The 24498-nt window shown below is 43.8% G+C and overlaps 2 protein-coding genes across 3 annotated transcripts in view; one reads left to right on the top strand and one right to left on the bottom strand.

The window, feature by feature from the left end:
• Positions 1–188: 188 nt before the first annotated feature.
• Positions 189–22923, bottom strand: ETV2 (ETS variant transcription factor 2). Of its 2 annotated transcripts, XM_070949758.1 has the most exons (9): positions 22811–22923; positions 14789–14895; positions 11895–11972; positions 10802–10978; positions 9767–9847; positions 5469–5636; positions 4072–4233; positions 2540–2658; positions 189–1371 (listed from the first exon to the last, which is right to left on the bottom strand). In XM_070949758.1, exons 3-9 carry the CDS (start codon positions 11968–11970, stop codon positions 1186–1188), a joined length of 969 nt encoding a protein of 322 aa, XP_070805859.1. In that variant the 5' UTR covers positions 11971–11972; positions 14789–14895; positions 22811–22923; the 3' UTR covers positions 189–1185. The 2 variants fall into 2 exon arrangements, with proteins under 2 accessions (XP_070805859.1, XP_070805860.1); XM_070949759.1 differs by lacking the exon at positions 14789–14895.
• The window catches only part of LOC139321348 (retroviral integration site protein Fli-1 homolog), a 30834-nt gene continuing 28779 nt past the window's right edge, over positions 22444–24498 (top strand). The window contains exon 1 of the mRNA XM_070950019.1: positions 22444–22530. Coding sequence (XP_070806120.1) covers positions 22444–22530 — 87 coding nt within the window. The remainder of the gene's footprint in view (positions 22531–24498) is intronic.

The following is a 24498-nucleotide window of genomic DNA, read 5'->3' on the forward strand; positions in this document are numbered from 1 at the left end:
GGGTCAGAACAGGCTGCTTCTGAAAATTCATCAAACCTTACAATTCTACCTTCGCTCAGTCCATCAATTCATTGTTTTTTCATTTTAAAAAACATGATTTTTTTTTTTAAACTTTATTTTGGGTTCCAAACCGCCAACTTTCAGAACCGACATAGTTTACAATCAATACAGCAAAAAGAAAACCGGCATTTTTTTTCTAACCGCTATGTACAAAGATTTCTGACTTGAAGACGGATATAATTTTGACCTCTTAAAAAACAGCCAGCGGCTGTTTTTAAAAAGCCAGCTCACCCGTCTTCCTTATGAAGGCACAAACGGAAGCAGATACTTAAGGTCTGCTTACAAGCAATTGGGAAGGGGCCATGCCTCTCACCACCACCACCAAAAGGAGTTCAAAAGAGCTACGGAGAATCTCTTTTTCCGTTCTATGAGAAGCGTAGCCCTATTTTAAATGGTTTAATAATGCCTAAAGGAGAAGGAGGGGAATGGAGAGAGAGAGAGAGAGAGAGAGAGTGTGTGTGTGTGTGTGTGTGTGTGTGTGTGTGTGTGTGTGTTGGGAGGGGGAGAGCAGATAGCTTCAAGAATGGTAATCCTCCTTCTCCAAAATGTCTGTGAAAATCGAGATATTTCATGCTGATCAAATATTGCCGGTTCTTACTCCTTGAATCAAGAGAAGTAAGAGCCATGCTTTCATTTGCCAAACCTCCGCTAATATTTTATACCAGGGGTCTCCAACCATGGCAACTTTAAGCCTGGCGGACTTCAACTCCCAGAATTCTTCCAGGCTTAAAGTTGCCAAGGTTGGAGACCCCGTTCTACACTTTTAGCCAGGGTGATTGGCTGCCCCCCTGCCTTCAGCTAGGATCAAGACCCCAATTCTATTTTTGGGGGGGGGATTATTTTTACCTACCCCACCCCACCAAAGCAATAACTTCCCCGCCCCCCAGAAAAAAAAATCCCACTGTTTTGGGGGGGGGTTGTTTGCCCTGCCCCATCCAGAGAGGGTCTTCCCCCTACTCTTCAGCCCACCGCCAGCATTTCTCACACCCCTTCTTGTTTTAGACGTAGCTTAAAAGGAGACCAGAGTCTTCACCGAGGGAGCCGGTCCTGCTTTCTCTTCCGAGGTTTTGGTGCGTTAAGGAATGAAGAAAAGGTTCTCTCTTTTTTTTTTAAGACGGTTGCGTGCTAAATCTGCAACTTCTTATCCAATTCGGCCAGCAGGCCCTGGATGTCGCAAACGAAGCGGTAGACGTAACGCTGCCCGCTGGTCTTGTGAATGATGTTCTTGTGGTAATAGTAACGCAGCCCCCGGCTCAGTTTCTCGTACGTCATGCGGGGCTTGTTCTTACGCTTGCCCCAGCGCCTGGCCACCTAGCAGGAAATGAGAGGGGGGAGGAAGGAGTAAGCAGTCCATTGATACTGATAACCAGAAGCCCATTTTAGCCCGAGTCCTTACTCAAGCGTTGCTCCTTGTGGCTTGTGCCCAGATAATGCTGCATTGCCTTTGCCTATTATGCCTACTAGAGGGACGCGGTGGCTCAGTGGCTTAAGGCGCTAAGCTTGTCGATCGAAAGGTCGGCAGTTCAGCGGTTCGAATCCCTAGTGCCGTGTAATGGGGTGAGCTCCCGTTAACTTGTCCCAGCTTCTGCCAACCTAGCAGTTCGAAAGCACTTAAAAAATGCAAGTAGAAAAATAAGGACCACCTTTGGTGGGAAGGTAACAGCGTTCCATGTGCCTTTGGCATTGAGTCATGCCGGCCACATGACCACGGAGACGTCTTTGGACAGCGCTGGCTCTTCAGCTTTGAAACGGAGATGAGCACCGCCCCCTAGAGTCGGGAACGACTAGCACATATGCGCGAGGGGAACCTTTACCTTTATTGTGGTTACTGAAGCTAAGACCATTTTGGCACTTGAGGGAGAGGGAAGGTCACGGTGGATGGGGCCATGATGTTTCTTCTCTGGGTTTAGGAGAAGGATGGAATTTTACAGGCGATGGATTCCATTAAACTCGCTGTACCGTTGGCTTCATGATGGCGGGAAACGTCTGGTCTTTGATATGGGGATTGGGATGCTGAGGGAACCAAGTTCAGCCCTGGGTTGTTTATATACCCTAATGCTAGGCCCGTGATGGTGAACCTATGGCACACATGCCAGAGGTGGCACGCAGCGCCCTCTCTGATGGCACACGAGCCGTTGCCCCAGTTCTGCTCTGCTGCGCATGCCTGCACATCTCCCGCCAGCCAGCTGGTCTTTGGGCCTCTGCCACGCATGTGCAGGGGTGGGGCACATGTGGGGGGCCGCGTGTGCATGTGCGGGGGTGGGGCACATTCCTGTTGCACATTCCTAGGGACTAAACACTTGATTTAACAAACACAAAAACCATGTCATCCTGAAGACAGACAGATATAATATCTGTATTACGTGTATGATATTATACAGAGAATACAATATCTCTGTATTCCTGAGAGACTCTTTGCCACAAGGGAAGGGCACCGTGGGTTGTCTATAAATGAGAGGGAGGGCGAGGGGGGGCTCACCTCGTGTGGGTCACAGAGCTTGAATTCCCAGTCGTTCCCTGTCCAGCGGATGAGGGCTTGGCAGGAGCCATCTTGCAGGAGCTCCAGCAGAAAGCGCCATAATTGAATGGGTCCGGCCCCTGCCATAAAAACAGGAGGTGAACGGGTGATTTGGAAAGGGGGATGTGGACTCACATGAGCACAGCACCTCGCAGCTGTTCGTTGCAACCAGAAAAAAAAATAACTGCCTTCAGGAGATGCCACTTAAAAATAAAGGCAGCCTTAAAAAAAAGAAGAAGAGAGGGAGGGGGGAAGGGAAGGGAAGGGAAGGGAAGGGAAGGGAAGGGAAGGAAGGAAGGAAGGAAGGAAGGAAGGAAGGAAGGAAGGAAGGAAGGAAGGAAGGAAGGAAGGAAGGAAATTACGTAGGGTCAGAGCGGGCTTGCTGTCAGGGTTCTGACGGATGCCCTAATTAAATCATGAGCCTCGAGCCAAGCTTCAGATCCTATGTAATTGACGCACCAATTATGATCCTGTTTTCCCCCCTCCCCCCCAGAGTGTGTCATCAAACATATTCGCCAGCGGAGCAATTTCGTGGGTTGTAGAGATCACCCCCGTCCGGCTGCTGTAAATAACCCTGGGATACAGCCTTGAGAGAGATAAGCATGAAATGTGCATCTGTCTTTGGCTGCCATGCCGTTTCACCACTTTCCCATCCTCCCCGGCCTATGGCAATTTAAGGGCAGGCCAGGATGATTTGCGAGTTGACGGAAGGAAGGAAGGAAGGAAGGAAGGAAGGAAGGAAGGAAGGAAGGAAGGAAGGAAGGAAGGAAGGAAGGAAGGAAGGACTTTGGAAAAAAAATGGGCTGCTTAAATTACTTGTGTTTCTCTGCAAACAATTGAAAATACTATACAGGTAGTCCTTGACTTACAACTATTTCTTCAGTGACCATTCAAAATGGCATTGAATAAATGTGACTTCACTTCCTGCACCATGGCAGGGGTGGGGGGGGGGGCGTTTTCGCTCTCCTCAAGGTCCAGAGGCTTTCTCGAGCCTCCAGGAGGGTGAAAATGGCCTCCCCCGGGCTCCGGAGGCCCTCCAGAGGGCGAAAACACACCCATTTCCGGACTTCCAGGAGGCCCATTTTTTACACTCCCAGAATCTCCACACAGACACTGAATTATTTGGCATCCAAAGCGAGCCACGTGGAGACTCCTGGGAGGGGAGGGGCAGGGTGGTCAGAGCCAGCCAGTCCTTGCAACTACCGGTTCAGCAAACCAGATGTAAAATTAGCATCTGGTTCACCTGAACCGGCTGAATCCCACCCCTGACTGTAACCCAAAGCCAGAGGAACAGAATGGCAGATACCCAAATACGGGACATTTCCTAATTTTGGAGTCACCACTGAGAAGCCAACATCATACCTGCCCTTAATGTTTGGGCAAGCAATTTAAAAAGTCATTGCAACTCCAGACCCTTTAAGACATGAAGTTTAGTGTCAGCGCGTTATGGGTTTCTGGAGTCTCCCAACCCATGCTCCCCCAGTCAACATTACCTGCCCGATCTCTAGGTGAAGTATTGGTGTTCTTGCTGTCAGCCTGGTCTCTGCGTTCCCGTTTTTTCTGGCTCCTGATTGGTGAATCGCATTGACAAGAATCGCTATCCAAGGCACTGGATTGGCTGCCTGAATCGGGGCCAAGGGACTCAACCCAATGTTCTAGAGGCAACGACAATGGGCGAACAAAATCAGGGAAGTAAGCATAAAAGCTAGTAATCCCTGTAAGAGCAAAACCTTACAAAGGACAAGAACCACACACACACACATACACTGCTTGCATTCACACAATCCCTTTAACCAGTTCCTTAAAGCAGGGGGTCCCAAGTCTTGGTCCATGGATCGACACCGGTCCACAACATGGCAGAAACCAGGTTATGAAAACAAATGAAGCCCCATCCGCAGGATGCAGGCAGTACATGAAACCACGTTCCCCCCCCCCACCCACGGAAGAATCACTTTCCACAGAACCATCCCTGGTGCTTAAAAGGTTGGGGGCCACTGCCTTAAAGGCCCAATAGTGTATGGTGCAAATCGTGCATCTAAACTTCTTTTTTAACATGGCTTAGGACCTGGTTATTTACGGGACCGCCTGCTACCACAAATAGCCTCCCACCGACCAGTACGCTCCCATAGAGAGGGGCTCCTCCGGGTGCCGTCGGCCAAACAATGTCGACTGGCGGCCCCCAGGGGGAGAGTCTTCTCTGTGGGGGCACCTACTATCTGGAACGAGCTCCCCCCCGGAGATACGGAGGATCCCGGATCTGCGTACCTTCCGTCGCACGCTTAAGACTTTCTTATTTCATCAAGCTGGCCTGACCTAAGTCTTTTCCCCTTTTTAAATGGAAATTTTAAATTTGGTTTTAAATTATTGGGGTTTTAAATTTGTTCCCCCAAATTATTTAATTCGTTTTTATTCTATTTTAAATTTTTGTATTTATATGTCTTATTCTATGGCTGTTCACCGCCCTGAGTCCTTCGGGAGTAAGGCGGTATACAAATTCAATAAAATAAAATAAATAAAATTAAATAAATTAACGCAGCACATGATTGGTTGGTTGGTTTATGGTTCAGGTTATTCTAGAACTCACAAAACTCCATCCGATTCAGTGGTGGGTTGTCCCCGGTTGGCACCGGTTCTATAGAACCGGTAATAAAACCAGCAGGAGGCCCCGCCCACTGGCCCTGACGTTGTGAAAATGCCGAAATGAAAATGAAAGAAAGACAAACATGCACACACATGCAAAATGATAATGCAAGCTGAGAAACAGCACCCAAAACAAATTCTAAAGCATGTTGAAAATGAGTTTTTTTAAAAAAAAAAAAAAAATTCAGGAACTTGAAGGGTAGTTTGGGGGACAGAAATTATGCAAAGTCGTGCAAAACTGAGTTTTTACCTTCCTTCTGCTGTTCTTGCTGATCTCTGGGAGGAAGCTGAGCAGAAGACACCTGTTCTCCAGGAGAATCGGGATACCGAACAAAGCAAGGCTGAGGAGCAACCGGGAGGCAGGTGGAGCCCTCGAGGCTGTGGAGGACACTGTCTTGTTGGAGCACCATTCTTGAAGCTGCAGGAGATTCAAGGTACAGGTGTCATCAGAATCATGGGAGAATGGTAATCCTAACCATTTTTCTTGCATACAGTAGTGGGATTCAAAAATTTTTACTGCCAGTTCTGTGGGTGTGGCTTGGTGGGTGTGGCCAGGGGTGTGACAGGCAGCACTCGGCCTCCTGCACCCCCCTAGGAACAAAAATGGGCTGGGGGGGATGCACCGCCCCTCCCGCACCCCGTTTTGGATCCAGTAGGCCTTCCTGCACCCCCCTAGGAGCAAAAATGGGCTGGGGGGCATGCACCGCCCCTCCCGCACCCCGTTTTGGGTCTAGTAGGCCTTCCTGCACCCCCCTAGGAGCAAAAATGGGCTGGGGGGGAATGCACCGCCCCTCCCGCACCCCGTTTTGGGTCTAGTAGGCCTTCCTGAAACCTCCTGGGAGCAAAAACGGGGCGTGGGGGGGGTGCGCCCTGTTTTGGGCCTAGGAGGCCTCCCTGCATTTACCTGAGAGCAAAATGGGGCGTGTGGGGACGCTTGGAAGGGGTGGGAAGGGAAGGGAAGCGGCCAGCCAGCAAGTTAACTACCGGTTCACCTGAACCGGCCCGAACCGGCTGAATCCCACCATTGCTTGTGCCTATCTATAAGCATAGGTGTCTATAGGAGGCAAGAATTCCAGGTTATAAAATTCCTCAGGCGCCAGTCTCAGAAGGAAGACCACTTCTGGTACTAAGAGTCAAAAGACACTGAAGGAATTCAGGGTCTTCTCACCTCTCTCTCTTAAATGGATGTTGAAGTACAGCTTCATCACTGGAGGTTTTTAAGAAGAGCCTGACAGTCACTTATCTGAAATGGTATAGGGCAGGCCATAGCGTCTCCTGCCTGAGCATGGGGCTGGAGTAGAAGACCTCCAAAGTCCCTTCCAGCTCTCTACTGTGATTCTGATGGTTTAACTGATTCTCCTACACATTGCGGAAGGTTGGATTAGATCATCTTCTAACCCATTCCAACCAGTGATAGATTTTTACTACCGGTTCTGTGGGTGTGGCTTGGTGGGTGTGGCATGGCTTGGTGGGCGTGGCTTGTTGGGCATGGCAGGGGAAGGATACTGTAAAATCTCCATTCCTACTCCCCTCCAGGGGAAGGATACTGCAAAATCTCCATTCCCTCCCCACTCAAGGGGAAGGTTACTGCAAAATCTCCATTTCCTCACGATCAGCTGGGACTTGGAGGCAGAGAATAGATGGGGGCAGGGCCAGTCAGAATTTTTACTATTGATTCTCCGAACTACTCAAAATTTCCGCTACCGGTTCTCCAGAACAGGTCAGAACCTGCTGAAACCCACCTCTGATTCCAACTCTATAGCTTTCCATCTCTCTGATAAATTAGACTAGTGACTTCTGATAAGTGCCTTGTCTGGGAAACTTCAGAAGAATTCTCATAACCACATATAATGAAAATTGTCTTTTATGCTATACCTACAAATATGGCAATATTCCTGTTGTAGTAGCACAGTAGTTGGGTTTTTTTTTTTTTAATTCCACCTACTCCTCATCCACATTTCAGATACATGTGCCAATTTCCATAATTTCCAGAGAGTTGTGCTGGCAAGGAACCATGGGACTGATAGTCTAACCTTTCTAAAGGGGAACGTTTTTGGGGAAGGCTGATGACTGGCAGCCTTACAACATTTCGGCAAAATTGCTTTAACAACTTTAAGTTGCTTCCTCTTGTTGCTTTAACTCCCAGTTGTGTCAAGTTGACACAGGGAGGCAATTTGCATTGCGCTGTGATGTTGTTTCTACTCTATCTTACTCTAAGGCCCTGATCAATTTAATTAATTTCAAACAGAAGTGCACAGGATGTTTTTAAAAGGGGAAAAGTTCCTTTGTTTGTTTAATCCTCCCAAAACACATATGCCAGCTTGCCAAAGTCATTGCGTTCATGCACTAAGAAATACCCACAAGGACTTGTGACATAGCCCATTTCACTTCCCTTTAAACAGGTACATGTAAGGTATTCTTTCTTAACTGTACCATTTTCATAACGATTCATAGAAACGTACTGAGCCTAAAGAAATCTTTCTCCTTCACTGAATGTGCAATGATGGATAAGATACAGTATATAGTTATAATAGAACCAAATTTAAGCGGGAATGATTCCTTTATATAAGCAGAGGTGGGCTTCAAAAATTTTAGCAAGGGGTTCTCTGCCCGGTTGCTGTGTGGGCGTGGCCATGGTGGGTGTGGCCTAGTCAGCCTCCTGCACCATGGGGGGGGGGGGGCGTTTTTGCCTTTCCTGGGCTCGAGCCTCCGGGAGGGTGAAAACGGCCTCCCCAGGCTCCAGAGGCACTCTGGAGGCTGGAAACAGGCCCATTTCTGGCCTTCCTGAACTTCCAATAGGCCTGTTTTTTTGCCCTCCCCGAGCCTCCGTAAGTGCGCCCTGCACTTACCTGCATCCAAAACAGGCTGTGTGGGGAGTCCTGGGAGGGGAGGGGCAGGGCGGGCAGGGCCAGCCAGGAGTGGGATTTGGGGGTTCTCCAAACTGCACAGAATCTTAGCTACAGGTTCTCCTGAACCCCAGCGAACCCCAGCAAACCCCCAGCAGCCCAACCCTGTATATAAGTCACGTTACTAGCAAAGCAAATTTAGATATTTGCAATATGGCTTCCAAGAAAAATAAGTAAAGTGGCTAACTAAAAAAAAAAACACAAATGAAATGATTTAAACAGATATGAGCAAACATGCCCAATGTTTATTATTAAATATTAAAAGTATAGCATAAATATTTATATGTCCCAAAAGTACCATTCAAAAGGCAGCTGGACTTAATATTTAACTGAAGGTTACTGGTTGGGGAAAAAGAATGAAGAGATTGTGCCATCAAATTCTTTGTTGCAACATTTTTACTTTGTTCTTTTTATTATTATTATTATTTTGCCTTCTATATTTTTATGTTTCACTCTCTGGTGCTCTTTAGGCTTCTGCAATATAATAATTCAATGAAAAGTTAAAACTTTTTGTTTCGTTTTGATATTTTTTTTAGGTTTTTAAAGAAAACACATAAACATAAATGCAAAAAAAAAAAACGGTCAAGAAGATAAAAAAATAAAGCACAAAAATAGGGGGTCTAAAAATCTCAAGGAGGTTATAATTTTAAACTGCATTGTTAATAAATGGCTGAATATAGTGCCTAGATTACTAAAAGTCACTGTCGAGCTTTAAGCAAGGATAAATATCAAGAATCACGGCCAACACCATATAAATTGCCACATGAGCTACAAAAATTGAGTCAAAAGTAAGCATCTGTTCTGCTTTAAATATTCCAAACACTGAAGTTTGAATCAACTTTCAGTGAGGTTTGAGTCACCATGTGGTGAGTTTGGCAGCCACGTTAAATGTGTTTAATAAATAAATGAATTTTGATAAATGAGAATTTGATAGTTGTGACACTTCAGAAAGCACAAATATTTCTCCTTAGTGCCACTAGCTTTCTCTACTCCCCACTCTCTCCTTCTGTTCTGACCTAGACTTCCTTAGAAAGTATACAGCACAATCTTAGTCCCGGCAAACCTCTTTTATTCATACGGCTGTGAATTATTGTCATTCCCAGTCCAAAAGGCTTCTCAAACAGTCTTTCAGGGGAGTGTTTACAAACACCCACCTTATCTCCCTTGGAATGCTGCCAGAGAACTAATTGCCACATGCAGGGCAAGGCCAAACTTGGCACAGAGTCAAACAGAACTTTTCCAAAGCTTTTACTGACCAGATGCACTAATTGCTTCCTGCAAAAGCTCACATCCTGTTCGCTTCCTTTTATGTCTTATGGGAGGGGCCAATCATCTCCAAGCCTTACTCCCAAATCGACCCTGTTTTCTTAATTGTTCCTGTGTTCTGGCAGCTCTGTGCATGCACACACTGGGAACAGGCTCCTGCTGTTCTTCTGCCTTGCTGATGTCAGACTCCGGAGGCAGCAAAGAACTATGGCCTTGGCCCCCTCTCTGCCTCCAACTCAGAGTCTTCGTCCGAGCCTTCCCAGGACTCCAGGACTGGCCCACGTTCCTCCCCAACCTCCTCACTGTCTGAATCTGCTGCCAGCTCTGCTGGCCGCTGGTGGGCCACAACCCTTTCCAAATATCAACCAAAACTCACCACCATGGTACGGTTCCCTGTAGTCTGGATCAGAAGAAACCTGTTTCAATTCCACAATAGTCTTGGTGTATTCAGGAAAACCTCAAAAGAAAAAGAGATAATTCCATTCATGTTTATTCTTACAGTGATGGTGTATGGTGTTAGGGATGGTGCATTTTCTGCTGCTTATAACTCCACTGCTAAATTGACACTTAGGATAATTCATAGATGATTTCTTGAAAACCTATGGATAAACAGCTTGAGAAAAACATGAGACTTTATTTCTATATATGATAAAGCAACAAGACTTTTGTAAGTACGGAGATGGAAGGAGCTTCAGATTCCCACAATGGAAGAATGGAGGATGAAATTAATGGAGCTGGCTGAAATGGCAAAACTAAAAACTTCGATTAAAGAGAAGAAAACTCTGGAGACCTTTTTTGAACTTCTTGCTTGAAATGGAAATAAATGAAATTTTTAAATTTTGGGATTTGATGAAGACAACTATTCATGATTACTGAAAATAAGGAGAGAAAAAGTGCCAAGAATAAAAAAAAAAAATAGGGAAAGAGTAACTTTCAACTTTGATACAGTTACAAATATATATATTTTTTGCAAGCATTTAATAATGTATATTTGAAAAAAGAATATCCATCAGTCATATTCCTATTAAAATTAGAATACTGCTTTATGGTTAAAGAGAATGTTTAGCAACAATCAACTTCAAATCTCTATGAACCTATTCTTAATTTTGTTTAATCTCTTCACTATTCTTAATTTTGTTTAATCTCTTCCTTTCAGATTTGTTTAATGTCTAAAAGAAAGCCTTAAAAAAGAGAAAGAAAATAAAATCATTCCTGTTTGAATTTTCAAACTGTGTAATGGATTCAAGAGATTCAAGAGAAAAGAAAGGAGAGATGGAAAGGGAAGAGGAAAAATGCAGATTCGTGCACCCTCTTAAAATAAAGGTGGAATTCTTATAGTTGGATAAATAATTCGGGATGCTAATGCTGGGACCGCATCCCAACTTCCTCTGCTGACCAGGATGCTAGTTACCTTTTAAGCCAAGGGATTCATGGATTGGCACTGTCTTCTCAAAGCCTTCCAGTTCAGCAAGGTAACTTCCACCAGTCCAGCTTGGCAGCTGCTGCTCCATCTCATTTTCTGGTAGAAACCAGGAACCTATGTCACCAAAATCATCTTGGAAAATCTTCCTGTACTCTTCCAAAAAGTCTTGTGGAATGTAAAGAGAGAAAAAAGAATGTAAGAAGTGTTCATATTCTTTTACTATGCACTCAGACCAGGGGTGAAATCCAACAGGTTCTGACAGGTTCTGGAGAACAGGTAGCGGAAATTTTGAGTAGTTCGGAGAACCGGCAAATGCCACCTCTGGCTGGTCCCAGAGTGGAGTGGGAATGGAAATTTTGCAACATCCTTCCTCCAGGAGTGGGGGGGGAATGGGGATTTTGCAGTATCCTTCCCCTGGAGATTTTGCAGTAGCCTTTCCCTGCCACGCCCACCAAGCCACGCCCCACAGAACGGGTAGTAAAAAAAATTGAATTTCACCACTGACCCAGACTCATTGCTGGAATTAGCAATAGCCTGATTGATGGGAATTAGTTGTTAAGCAGAGTGATGGCGTTCCGGAAAAATCTATCTATCTGTCTATGTTTTATCAGCATGGTAAGTCTCCAAAAGGTGAACAGAAGCGGTCCAAATTTGGGGTGAAAAGAAGCCAGGCAAGGACAAAAGCAAAGTTTTTAAATGCACCAAAAACAGCTGTGAGCTTTAGAGAAACTCCCACCATATCCGGGTTGCAATCCTGTAGTTGATCCATTTGAGCAGCCACTCTAAAAAAGAGATGACTCTTCCATTCTCAGCTTTCCTCCTTCATCCCTCCTGGTCATATGTCCCAGAGTGAAGCATAGGCAGACATCCCTTGCTTTCCAGTTGCACATCTACTTACAAACATGTGGCCACAGCTGGGGAAGGATTTGGCAAGAATTCCAGAAGAAGAAGACATGCCCCACATGTTTCCTCTGTTTGTATCAGACGTGCAAGGACTTACCAAGGCCAACTTAGTGGCCTGACAAAAAACAAGACAAAATTGTGGTTTCGTTTTCCCAAAACAAATAAAAGCATCACTTACCTGTTCCTTCAATCTCTGCTCCAACAGGGACCATTTGCACCGGGTTATCCCTCCAGCTTTCTTGCCAGGACTCCATATCTGGATAGAGACAAATACCACATGAAGTCTTAATACTGCTTTATAATGCCTTGGTAAGGCCACACTTGGAATACTGCATCCAGTTTTGGTCACCACAACGTAAAAAAGATGTGGAGACTCTCGAAAGAGTGCAGAGAAAAGCAACAAAGATAATTAGGAGACTGGAGGCTAAAACATATGAAGAACCATTGAGGGCCACATCAGTGTTGTGTTTGACCTCAGGGACCAGGACGGCCGTGGCCAGCTCGATGTCACCACGATGGCCTCCTGCAGCCCTCTGCCAGTGAAAATGGAGCCCAGGTGGGTCTCCCTGGGCAGGCCTCCCTGGGCTCTGTTTTGGTTGGTAGAGGGCTGCAGGAGGTTGTCGTGGCCGAAAACAGATCCTGGGCGGATCGCATGAGGCCCTCCCGAGCTTCATTTTCACTGGCAGAGGCACCGCGGGCTGGTCCTTTGCTATTTCCATGGTGGCCCCGCGGGCCAGATCTAAGCACTTTAAAAGTCTATAAGTCTTAAGTTTGACACTCCTGTAGCAGGGTATGTATCATAAATAGAAAAATGACTGTAGGGGCAAGCAAACTTCACTGATAAGTCAATATTTATTTACCTAAACAAATAAACAGAATGACTATAGGAGGGGGGAAAAAAAGCTCTGGGAGCAACTTCTGACTTCCTGCTGACTTCCCCATTGACTTTGCTTGTGGGAAGCTGACAGAGAGTGATGAAAATCACAATTACGTAACTCCGGCAACACTGCAATGGCTGCACCTTTATGAGCAAAACTGATCATCATGAGAATTTCAATCCCACAGAAGTAATGGGTCCCAGATTTTTTTACACCTTCTTTAAGTTAGCCAATTTTAAATAGCCGGATCAAAAAATAGTTGCAACAAGATGCAAAGTTTGGGCCAACCTTAGGGTACATGTAGACAAACGGATAAACACAATGAGAGTTTTAGCAGTATTTAGTAGTAGTAACTACAGTACCATTAAATCAAGTTTACGCATTAGGAACTGATACTGTAGGGTTAAGGGAACTTCTGGATTTATCAAATATTAGCTTCTTTGGAGAATGCTAAAAATAATCCTTATGAGCTAATTGTGCCATTGTGGAGAAGGCAAGTCCTATTACTGTACTCTTTCTGTAGGGAGATAGGGCTCACTGTATAACTCTGGCAAAATACCTAGGCAATTCTGATTTATTTTATCTATGTTTATTCATACTAGTATGATTTTGTTTCTTGAATGCAGATAGCTAGGGAATTGCTTCTGTTTGAGTTTGCAAACTCAAACAAAATGAAGCATTATCATTTTATATTGCATGTACGCAGAGAGTTTATGCACCGGAGACAAATTCCTTGTGCGTCCAATCATGCTTGGCCAATAAGTAATTTCTATTCTATTCTATTCTATTCTATTCTATTCTATTCTATTCTATTCTATTCTATTCTATTCTATTCTATTCTACTCTACTCTACTCTACTCTACTCTACTCTACTCTACTCTACTCTACTCTACTCTACTCTACTCTACTCTATTCATCCTCAACTCACTTCCTTGGCCTGCCTAACTGTACTCACCCTGCCCACTTGGTAGCATTGATGCCAGGACAGCAGGTGGATGGTCCATTTTCATCCCTCAAGGTGGAATAATCAGGAGAGAGCCATAAATAAGCCTGCCCACCCCATGCCTGAAGCCAGGACTATAGCCCCATCTGCCTCTGAGTTTCATTTCTGACAAAAAAATAAAATAAATGCTCTTGCCTGTCTTCAAAACATCATAAATAATGTTTCAATTATTTATACTTTTATAATAATGTTAGACTGCATTCATAACATGGGTTTCTCTTAACATAAGCTCTTGCTAGTCCAATTTACAATGATCTGTGTAAATAATCAGTTGTTCACTGTGGACAGAAATTAATGTAATTCTTTATCAGACCTTATGATTTATACTGTGCTGATTGTTGCCATTGTTACTTATATGCTAACCGGACTTTAACAATGATCAGATTTTTTTTAATGATATAAATTATTCACATGTAAAACTAACTAATGAAATATTGGAAATTCTTATCTAACGCGCACATACATGTAGATACATTTCCAGCTGATAACTGATCATCAGTTAACTATAAAACTAACTATATAAAACTAAGAAATATTGAAAACTCTTATCGGCTAGATGTAAAATATTTTGCAGGATCCTGGGTCATGTATGCTTGCCTTCGTTCATAAAATATTTTATCTATGTATAGATTCAGATTTGCACACATATACATAAATATAATATTCAGTTATGTAAAACTATTTTGTGAAATATTGAAGATTCTTATGTATATAAAATGGAAATTCATAACACACAAACAAATATAAATTAAATGTTATGTATCTAATTATACTTTTCCAGAAAATGGGTCTATTCAGTAACTAAATTCAATCATTAAAACTGAGCTAGAATCAGACTGTAGGTCGCATTGGGGAGAATTTGGGGGCGATCCACTTAACCTCTAGTGAAGAGGATGAACTGAATCAGGTTTCCCTAACTCAGCATCATCCAAAATTGTTGGCAACTCCCAGAATTCCTTTGGCCATGATAGCCAGATGTTCCAGATGTTTGCAGTCTCAAACATTTCTTTGGCATCCTGGCTATGGTGGGCTAAATTAAATAGCTTTTATCATGTATCGGACTGCAGGTACTAGATATTTAAGTCTGACGTAGTTTATGGGCAACGAACATATTTTTGCATGTAATTTTGTACACATACAGACACATCATTCCAACACGCAATAGTTGCCTCAACCCCTGATTTTACTCACTGCTTTGCAGGGGTCTCTTACGGGATGGCCGGCTTGCTTGGAGAAATTTCTTGCAGGTAAAGAAATCCCAAAGTTTGAGTGGCACAAAATATCTTCTGCTCCTTGGACTATGAAGTTGGGAGAAGAATAGTTACACCTAGGAGTATCTCGGACCAATTGGCTTCTGCTGCTTTCCTCGTAAAAGTATTGGCCGGCGCTTATCCCTTGCCAGGGGTCTCTCTGCCATTTCCCCCACCCGCCCACCCACCCACCTTTTCTCTCTGTATTCATATCCTTGTACTACTTTGCTCCCATTGGTTGAAGAAAGGAGCAGGTTTCGTGACTTATGCTGTGTTTTTGAGGGGAGGGCGAGGCAGAGGGGGGGCAGACAGATTTTCCATGTCAGCACAGCCAACGTGTGTGAAAGGGACAGGGAGCGAGAGGGGGGAAAGATAGAGTGTCTATATCACGACTTTGCAATCCCCGAGGGGCGACCAGGTGGCCAAATTTCAGAGACAGAAGGAAGGTCGTGAGAGGAAGCAGAGCTGGGATGTTTATCTCTCAGGAACACAAAACAGTTCACCAAATCTTCTAAGCAATGCTGGTCCTCCCAACTCCGATCAATCTTAAAAGGAGACACCGTGACTTCCTCCAAGGCCTGCTCTAAGCCAGAAAAAGCCGAATTTTCTCAACTGAGTCAAACGCCTTCTAAGCCGGGTTTATTATTCCTCAGAGCATAAGCACTGTTCATCTAGGATGCTGAAAGAAGACCGGTCAAAGAGTAACACACTTAGAAAGCTCTTCCTAAGCTGCCGGATCACAATTCTCAACAAGATGTGCAAGTTCAAGGGAGGGAGAGCTTGAATTCAACACAGCCCTAGAAGGAACTAAGTTGACCAACCCTACAGTTGTACTTACACGCTGGACCAAAGGAGAGGAGAGCTGAGCTTAACAAATACCAGCAAGGAGAAGAGGATTGGATCAGAATCATAACATGGGAGGGCATGTGAGCCAGCTGTGCCTATCCTACACCCAACTGAATTCAGGTACTTCCAATAGAAGAAACCCAACTGCTCCTTAAGGGAAATCTCCAGATATTTACTCACAAAAGCAAGATATTCTCCCCGCACTTAGATGCTAACAAGCACCTTCCTAACATGAGGGTTACTTGTACTGAGGAACAGGAGTGGAGTGGTGGGTAGGACAAGCATTTTAAAAAATAACAGAACAGAGTCTAGTTGCATTGTGGTGTTAATTGCCGTGCAATTAAAACCAAATAGCTTGATTTTGGCCATGTTGACCACACTTTCTCCCATGCACACTTTTCTCTATGACAAGCAATGAGTGGCAGAGTTTCCCAACCCATAGAGAAGCCATTCCCCTTGTACTTAAACAGCCCTAAACCACAAACCCACAGAATTGGGTAATGGCTTGAGATTGGGCAAGGAACAACAAAAAAGCTCCCCACCCAACAAGCTTGTTCCCACCCCCACCCCCCAATTGAGCCAGAAACTAGCTCCACATCTGAGTCTCAATTCACCTTTCCCAATCTGGTCCTCACTAAATCACCTGGACTGCAAACCCACCCATCCCCACATCGCTACCTGGGCAAGGATGATAGACCACTGTAGTTCAACGCCATCTGGGCAAGCCTTATTCAAGATCAAGGGTGCCTAACTTTGGCCTGGGTATGATGTCCTGTGGAGGCTTGATTCCCCCAGAGTAGATAGGACAAAGTTGTGGGTGACATCAGTCCACAAATAAATCTGATTTCATTGTAATTCCAATGAAATCAAGTATTTAAAGGAAGCATCTGTCAAACTGAAATGTGCAGTTCAGTGGCAACTGAAGGAGGAGTTGGAGGCTACTTATAGTCCTGGGGTTTGTGCACCTCTGTCTTTCATGAAATCTGCAATCCGGCCACCTTACCTCCAAAGAACCTATTTGCTCTCCATCCTCATCCCATGAACAGGCCCCTCCAGCTGCCCCAATGATCCTTCAGAAGAACGCCTCTTATGTGTAGGCTCACGGCGCCTATTGAGTTTGAGGGCGCTCCATTCTGTGCCCCTTACAGGGAATCTCGGCAGAGAGGTGAGTTGGTGGGTGGGTGGGTACGCCAGCCTCCGAAAATATGATGTGAGATTGTGCAATCAGCCCCAGCGTTGAGACAAGGAGTGCACAACAGCAACCGGAAACCTCAGGGCCCCCACGCCTAACCACGAAGCACAAACCAGGTGCAACGGAGCTCAGAAAAGTAGTAGAAAAAGAGGAGGAGGAGGAGGAGAACATAGAAAAGAAAAGAAACTGTCCCTTTGCTCTGCCTAAGTTGGAAAACTGGAGGGTTTTTTCGGCCGACAGCAAGTGTCTGGGGGGCGGGGGGGCAGCTTTCCAACAAGGTGAAAGTGGCAATGACCAAGGCACCAAGTTAAGTTGGGCACTGTTTGTTTAGGGGAGGGGGAAATCTTAAAAGCAAATTATTTAAAAAAAAAAAAACCAAGATAATGTTGCAGCCTCTCTTTGATCTGATCCCTGAAACTTTGGCTGGATAGGCAGAGAAGAAATCAAGTATCTCTATTTCCCAAAACATGGTTGAAAAACATGAAATAGAAAAGAGGGTAAAATATTTGCCAGTTACCAAACCATCCCCTGGACCTGCCTTTGGGGTTGAGGGGCAGGGGTGGGCTGCTGGGGATTCGCAGGGGTTCGGGAGAATCTCTAACTCAGATTCTGTGCAGTTCGGAGAACTCCCAAATCCCACTCCTGGCTGGCCCCGCCCAACCCATCCCGCCCCTCTCAGGAGTCCCCACGCAGCCCATTTTGGATGCAGATACTGTAAGTGCAGGGCATGCACGGAGGCTCGGGGAGGGCAAAAAATAGGCCTACCGGAAGTTTGGAAAGGCTGGAAATGGGTGCGTTTCCAGCCTCCAGAGGGCCTCCGGAGCTTGGGGAGGCTGTTTTTGCCCTCCCAAAGGCTCAAGGAAAGCCTTTAGAGCCCGGGGAGGGCAAAAACACCCCCGCGTCCCGCCCTGGTGCAGGAAGCCAACTAGGCCACGCCCACCATGGCCACATCCACCCAGCAACCGGGCAGAGAACCCCTTGCTAACATTTTTGAAGCCCATCCCGGTTGAGGGGGCAGGGGAGGGGATTGGTGGCATGGTCCACCTAGGGTACCAGTTTCTGTTTGTTAGGAACAAACCTTGCAGCCAGAACATACGATTTGCATTACTTTCCCTGAATGGGCCATTTAGGACAGGCATCCAGAACCCTAACCAATACTGTACACGAGAAGCTTTCAAAGATCCGCCAGATTTAGAAATAAACGTAGCACTGCATCTCTCAGCATTATTGAATTAACCCATTTATTTTTATTTACGAAAAACACCCAACTACAAAGGAACAAAAGAGGTTGAATTCACACAACGCTCTAAGCCAGGAGAACCTAACCAAGATGAATTCTAACGGAGCTTCCCACATTGTGTGTGGATGGGACCCCTAGATTTGACTATTGGGATGACTATGAACACCACTGTTAATGCTGATGTACGCTGCTGCTGCATCATAAAGCATTAAAGCTGATAATTTGTTTCATAACATGTTATCTTAAAAATAAGAAAACCACCGAAACCAAGTTTTAAAAGCACAAATTCCAAATAACTAAAAGAGAACTCTAAAGTGAGTTTTGTTTTTTCTACGGGGCTTAACCTTCTGACGATTCTCTCATTTGTAAATGAGTTACAAATAAATAAAGTACGTGTAATTAAGAACAGAAGTGAATAACAGAGGTGGAAGGGATCTTGGAGGTCTTCTAGTTACCCCCCTAGGAAACCCTATACCATTTCAGACAAATGATTGTCCAATTAACTTGATGGCCAAGATGCATGTTGGCCAGGATGCACACAGAATGCTAAATCAGAAAAAAATAATAATAATCCGGGTGAAAATTGCCAAGTTTAACTTATTGTGTGAATGCACACACAATAACAGTCCCAATTAAGTATGTTGTGCAGACATAGCCTGGTGAGTGTATTCTACTGCAGGGGGTAGCAGAGTGAGCATGCTTTCAATGGAGCCCATCAAACAGAACTGTTAATTGATGGTATCTGCAGAAGATCCTTCCTGTAGAGATGAAAGACCAGACACTCACATAACAAGAGAAGTCTATCGTTGGATGGTCAGCCCCTAGAATGCTTTCAGCAGCGAAGTTTAGAACAAGGGCCTGGCACTGAGGCCAGGAAACAATAAACAACACATATCATGGCATCTTCCCCTTTATCAAACCATTATAAGAAGAGACAAACGATGACCATTTCAGTACCATTTCCGTAGGGTGAATGCAGTTAGCATGGGATTTCTAAGAAGTACATGTGAAAAACAAGAAGAAGAGATAAGGTCAAGATTATTGAATGAGTGCTGAATTCATGTGGATTAAGTACGAAAGATAATGGCCAGTATAAAACGAATACGCTTGAGAATGGTTTGGTCATATAGAGAGAATGAACAAGGATCAAACTGGAAAACAAATTAAGGAAGATTGGATGAATTGAGAGGAACAGAAAGGCACCAGAATTCAAAGTTGGGTGGAGTTGAGAGAAATTTTGATGAAGGAAAAGCATTATATGGATATAATGGAGGTAAGAAAGGTAGAAAGATGTGATAGTGGGGGTATAGTGAAGGATGTTGGCTTAAACTCAGAGGCATTTATAGGACGGCAAAGATTCAATCACTTAGTTGCACCCGCCATTTTCATTTCTTTCATCTTCCTCTTGCCTTTATTTAAATGTATTTAGATATAGCTATATTTCTTTAAATGTAGTTCTATCTTCTTTTCTTTTTCCAGTTTCATGCCTATATTGACTTGTTCTTTCTTACTCTTTTTCTGTGTTTAGCATATGATGATTATTATTATAGTTAATCTTCCATTAGATTCAATCAAATCCTAACCAAGTATATAGCCAGTTGCCAGTAGGGTGGTTTTTTGCTAGGTTGGGATATTTGGGTCTAATAAATTCAACATTTCTGTGTATTTAGGTAGCTCTTTGTGTATTGCTCCAAGACCCTAATTCAATTTTTACTCCCCTTGTGCTGTCCAGTTTTAATCCATTATGTAAATCCAGTTTATTTATTATTATTATTATCTCTTTTATTCATTAAACATGAAACTCAGTCAACTGAACATTTAAAAATGTGTCACAAATACGGTTGACTGGTACTAATGATTGATACGGGTTGCTGCCAGCCTCCTAGGTATCAACCAAGTAAATTATTATTATTATTATTATTATTATTATTATTATTATTATTGTTGTTGTTGTTGTTATTGTTATCATTGTTACTATTATTGTTATTATTATTCAATGATGATGATGAATATGGCTATGAAAAATGGAAACCCATTGAAAAATAATATTGAAACAAAACTCAAACAATAATTAAGTTAACCATTTAATTAAAGACTATTAATTGTACCTTTCTTGCCCCATGGCCAGTTTATCTATATAAATATACATACATCATACATAAGTCATACTCATCATGGTATTCCTTATAAATTATTATTATTTTTATTTTTATACACTTTTATTTATTAAACATGAAACTCAGTAAACTGAACATTTAAAAATGTATCACAAATATAATTGACTGGCTCAGATGGTTGATACGGGTTGCTGCCAGCGTCCTAGGTATCGACCAAGCACCTTCTTAAAATATATGATGTTCTGAGTAGCGCAGTTTTTTGCAGTTCCGCTGGTGTTATTGCAGGAAGCTGCAATTTCTTGATGTGTTTTGTAAAATTCTTGGACATGGTACCAAGTGCCCCAATGATAATGGGTATCACTGTTACATGTTTCATCCATATTCTATTTCAATATTATTCTTGCAATGGGTTTCCATTTTCATAACCATACAGTATACCACAATAATCTATAACATAGTTTGCTGGGGCTTGAATATGTTTATTCTGCAGACAAGCCCATGGAGGTTAATTAAACCATGACTTGAGGTCAACTTAATTGGGTCAGCTAAAAACCAAATAGTTGCATTTGCACCACATACTCAATTTAAATAATGAGTTCATTTTCTTATTCCCCTTGTGCTGGCCAAATGTAGTCTAGATGCTTAGTTTAGAATGATAACGTGCAAAGTCAGACTATGGATTAATTACGTAATCAGGTTAAATATGCTATATAGGTAGATACAGTCATCTTATTATACATGGCTAACCAATAGTGATTTGTTCAATAAAATATAGCCCAAACTTTCTGGTCTAGTCAATTGTAAAGCAGTCTAGAGCCTGGTTGATGCTTCTATTTCCAGGGGTGGGCTGCTGGGTGTTCACAAGGGTTTGGGAGAACCTCTAGCTAAGATTCTGTGCAGTTTGGAGAACCCCCCAAATCCCACTCCTGGCTGGCCCCACCCACCCCATCCCACCCCCTCAGGAGTCCCCACTCGGTCCGTTTTGGATGGAGGTAAGTGCAAGGCATGCAGGGAGGCTCAGGGAGGGTGAAAAACGGGCCTACTGGAAGATCAGGAAGGCCGGAAATGGGCCCATTTCCAGCCTCCAGAGGGCCTCTGGAGCCTGGGGAGGCCATTTTTGCCCTATCGGAGGCTCGAGGAAAGCCTCCGGAGCCCAGGGAGGGCAAAAAGCCCCCCCCCCCCCGCCGTGCTGCAGGAGGTCGACTAGGCCACACCTGCCATGGCCATGCCCACACAGCAACCAGGCAGAGAACCCCTTGCTAAAATTGTTGAAGCCCACCCCTGAGTATTTCCTTACCTTGGCCACCTGCCTGGGGAATTCAGGACATTGAATCCCACACATCTTAAAATGGCCAAGGTTGAGAGATCTTGTTCTAGATTCTTATGTTATGAAGCCACTTCAGCATATACGTAAATAACCAATGACTTGACTGAAGACCAAAGAGAAGAAGCACGAGATAGAATAATCAGCTAACTGTGATCATTTAAAAACTGGTCCTGCTCATAGGATAAAGAGAGAGGATCCGATCCGATCATTCTAATTAGAATGACCCCAATCCAAAATTCACATCAACAATGTTCGGCAATTTACTGATTAAACATCAATTAATCTCAATTAACAAAGACACAGACTGCATATGAATGCATGCTTGTCCATGTGACATCTGACAACAGTCTCCCTCTGAGAATCAAGATTTTCACTTCTTCTCCCGTTTTCTTTTCGAATAAACTCTTATCTCAACTTTTTCCTAACCCAGACAAAATTGACTGGGATTTCACTGAAATTCTTCTTTCTAACAAAATGATTTCATAAATGGATTAGATGAGTCCTCACCTGCCCACTGACCCATTGTGTCTGTCAATGTCTCTACACCACCTCAATTATTATTTTTTAATTCCTTTGATTAAGCAGAAAACATGAGTAAATGAATAGAGAAGTACCCTACTGCCAAACAAAGCTCCAGCCTCGACATCATTTTTATAGGAATGCCACCAGATCCTTACTTGAGGCTCCATAACAATCTCTAGACAACAACAACAACAACAAAAGCTCAGGAATTTCAGGTTATTTCTTTGCTGAGAAGAGAGACCACCTGTATAGAAAATAATAAAAAAATAAAACAAAAGCATCCAAAGCAGGAAGAAAGCTGGCCATAAATAAATAAATAAAAAAATAATCTCATCCTATTGTCTCCCCAACCATGGAGCGTGACATGATTGGCTACACCGTGGTCCAATGTGGCAGCCATTTTGTGAGAGTGCCCACAGGTCACTTACTGACCTATCACGTTAGTCTCCCAAATAGACTAAAATAACCTCCCTACCAACTGCATAACAGAGCAACAGCATTCAGTAACGTAGCTGAGACAGAATCAAGGATTACAGATGAAATCACTGAGTATGAATTTATAAGCAGTTTGCAATTCCGGTCTCATTGAGATCTAAATTTCAGTACATAATTCAATTCAGGCTTGCCTGTCCTCAATCTAGGAGGCCCCACTGTAAGCAATGCCCTTTAGCTGGAGAGGGTAACATGGCGCAAATCAGGGGGGCTAAGACAGAAGTTACCTCTGAATGTGTACAGTGCCTTTCCGACTCCAGAAGCTAATTTTCAACCCATAAAAAAATGCTTGCTTTAAAGATCAAGCATTGGGTCCTCCTGACTTTTATAGGGCGCACCCCTCTTGGTCTGGCTTCCTGCAAAAATAAATCAAATGACCCTTCAACAAGAACAACAACAACAGGTCTTCTTTGGCCCTCGTCCCTCTCTGTTTCCCCCCCCCCCCACGCCGTCTCTCTTGCCCTTCCATTTCAGTCTCAAAAAAATCTCTTGACTTACCCATTTGTAATTTGAACAAGAAGAGGAAAAAAATGCATCTAAGCCAACAATGCTATTAAAAAAAAAAACAAAAAAAAACTTTCAGAGCCTTGTAAGCTTGGTCACACCAATAGGAAACCAGCCCTGGCGGTTTGTGTGACTTCACTTCCCAAAATTAGACGCACACATACACACCACACACACACACACACACACACATATACACACACACCAAGCCTTGTTCATCCGGCCCCCTGCGCAAGATCAGCCCTGCCAATGCAACTCATCTGAATGCCCATGGAGATCTAGGCGGAAAGCAGCAGGTAGAGGCGTGCCATGGATTGCACCATCAAGGTAAGTTCTGGAGAAGTTCCTCCATCTTTGTTAGCAGCTGATCCCCCCTCGCTTTGTCTCTGTCTTCCAGTTTGCACTGAGCTGGTCTCTGGTTCAGTTCCTCTCTGTCTCATACACACCCAGCTCCAGAAACAGGGCCCCCCTCCGCTCTTTCCTTCTGGTACAAAAAAATTTCCTCTTCCTTCCCTTTCGTGGCGGTTGATGTCTCTGACTTTAAAAAACCCAAACCAAACCACCACCAGACACTTTCAGCTGTGAAGCAGAGAGCCCCTTGCACCGCTAAGTCTGGCCAACCAAATGAGAGAGTTTTGGGGGATCTCCATACTTTGTCGCAACCGGACACAGGGACATATCTTTCCCCACGCCATCAAGATGCCCGGCAAGAGATGAAAATGGCATCTCCATGCCAAAATACAGAAGTGCGGGGTAGGATGCAAAATGTTGGGGGACACGTTACCCCCAAATTGGAATGACTCCCCTGTGGTAAGAGGTCAGTTCATTTTATTTTTATTTATTTATTTTGCATTCTTGTTGTCATTAATCCATTTTCAATTTTGATAAAGCTTTTATCCTTTCCAGCTGTAGCTGTTTTTATTCATTCATTATTTCCAACTTTAGCTTTTGGTTCGTCCATTCCTTTTACATTTTGTTTTCCTATGCAGCATACATTCCTGACCAGGTTGGCCAAACAGAGGCTGACTTGTATAAACATTGGTGGCTTCGAAATTTTATCAACTCAAGCATAAGCCTTGTATTTAACCATGCTGTGCTCTTGAAGAAAATAATAATATTAACAATCAACTTAGATTGGTAGAGAATTTTCAGAATTCATTGAGGGGAACCTTTCTTCTTCCCCGGGTCAACTCTTCTCTAAGGATATGCATTTATCTTCGGTTTTGCATTATTATTGGCAAGGAAGGAATCTGTGCTGGGATTTTAACTGTAGTTTAGTGCTGACCTGTTCAGATTTTTAAAGTTGAGGGAAATGGAGCCTTGCTTAATCATTTGCAAAGAAGAAGCTGGCTTGGTCTGTCACAGCGAAACCAGCAAGCCAGAGCTTTGTTGTTTGAGCTGCTCTTGGAAG

This window comes from Pituophis catenifer, unplaced genomic scaffold, assembly GCF_029215685.1.
Source record: "Pituophis catenifer annectens isolate HBS135680 unplaced genomic scaffold, rPitCat1.0.hap2 SCAF_9, whole genome shotgun sequence".
NCBI classification, from domain to species: Eukaryota; Metazoa; Chordata; class Lepidosauria; order Squamata; family Colubridae; genus Pituophis; species Pituophis catenifer.

Bases quoted from the DNA above. Each gene is read 5' to 3' on its own strand.
- ETV2 (XM_070949759.1), bottom strand. From the start codon at position 11,970: ATGGAGTCCTGGCAAGAAAGCTGGAGGGATAACCCGGTGCAAATGGTC. The intron at 5,637-9,766 runs GTGAGTTTTGGT...AATCTCCTGCAG, and splicing joins CAGGGAACCGTACCATGGTG to CTTCAAGAATGGTGCTCCAA. The intron at 4,234-5,468 runs GTAAAAACTCAG...CGTTGCCTCTAG, and splicing joins GCAAGAACAGCAGAAGGAAG to AACATTGGGTTGAGTCCCTT.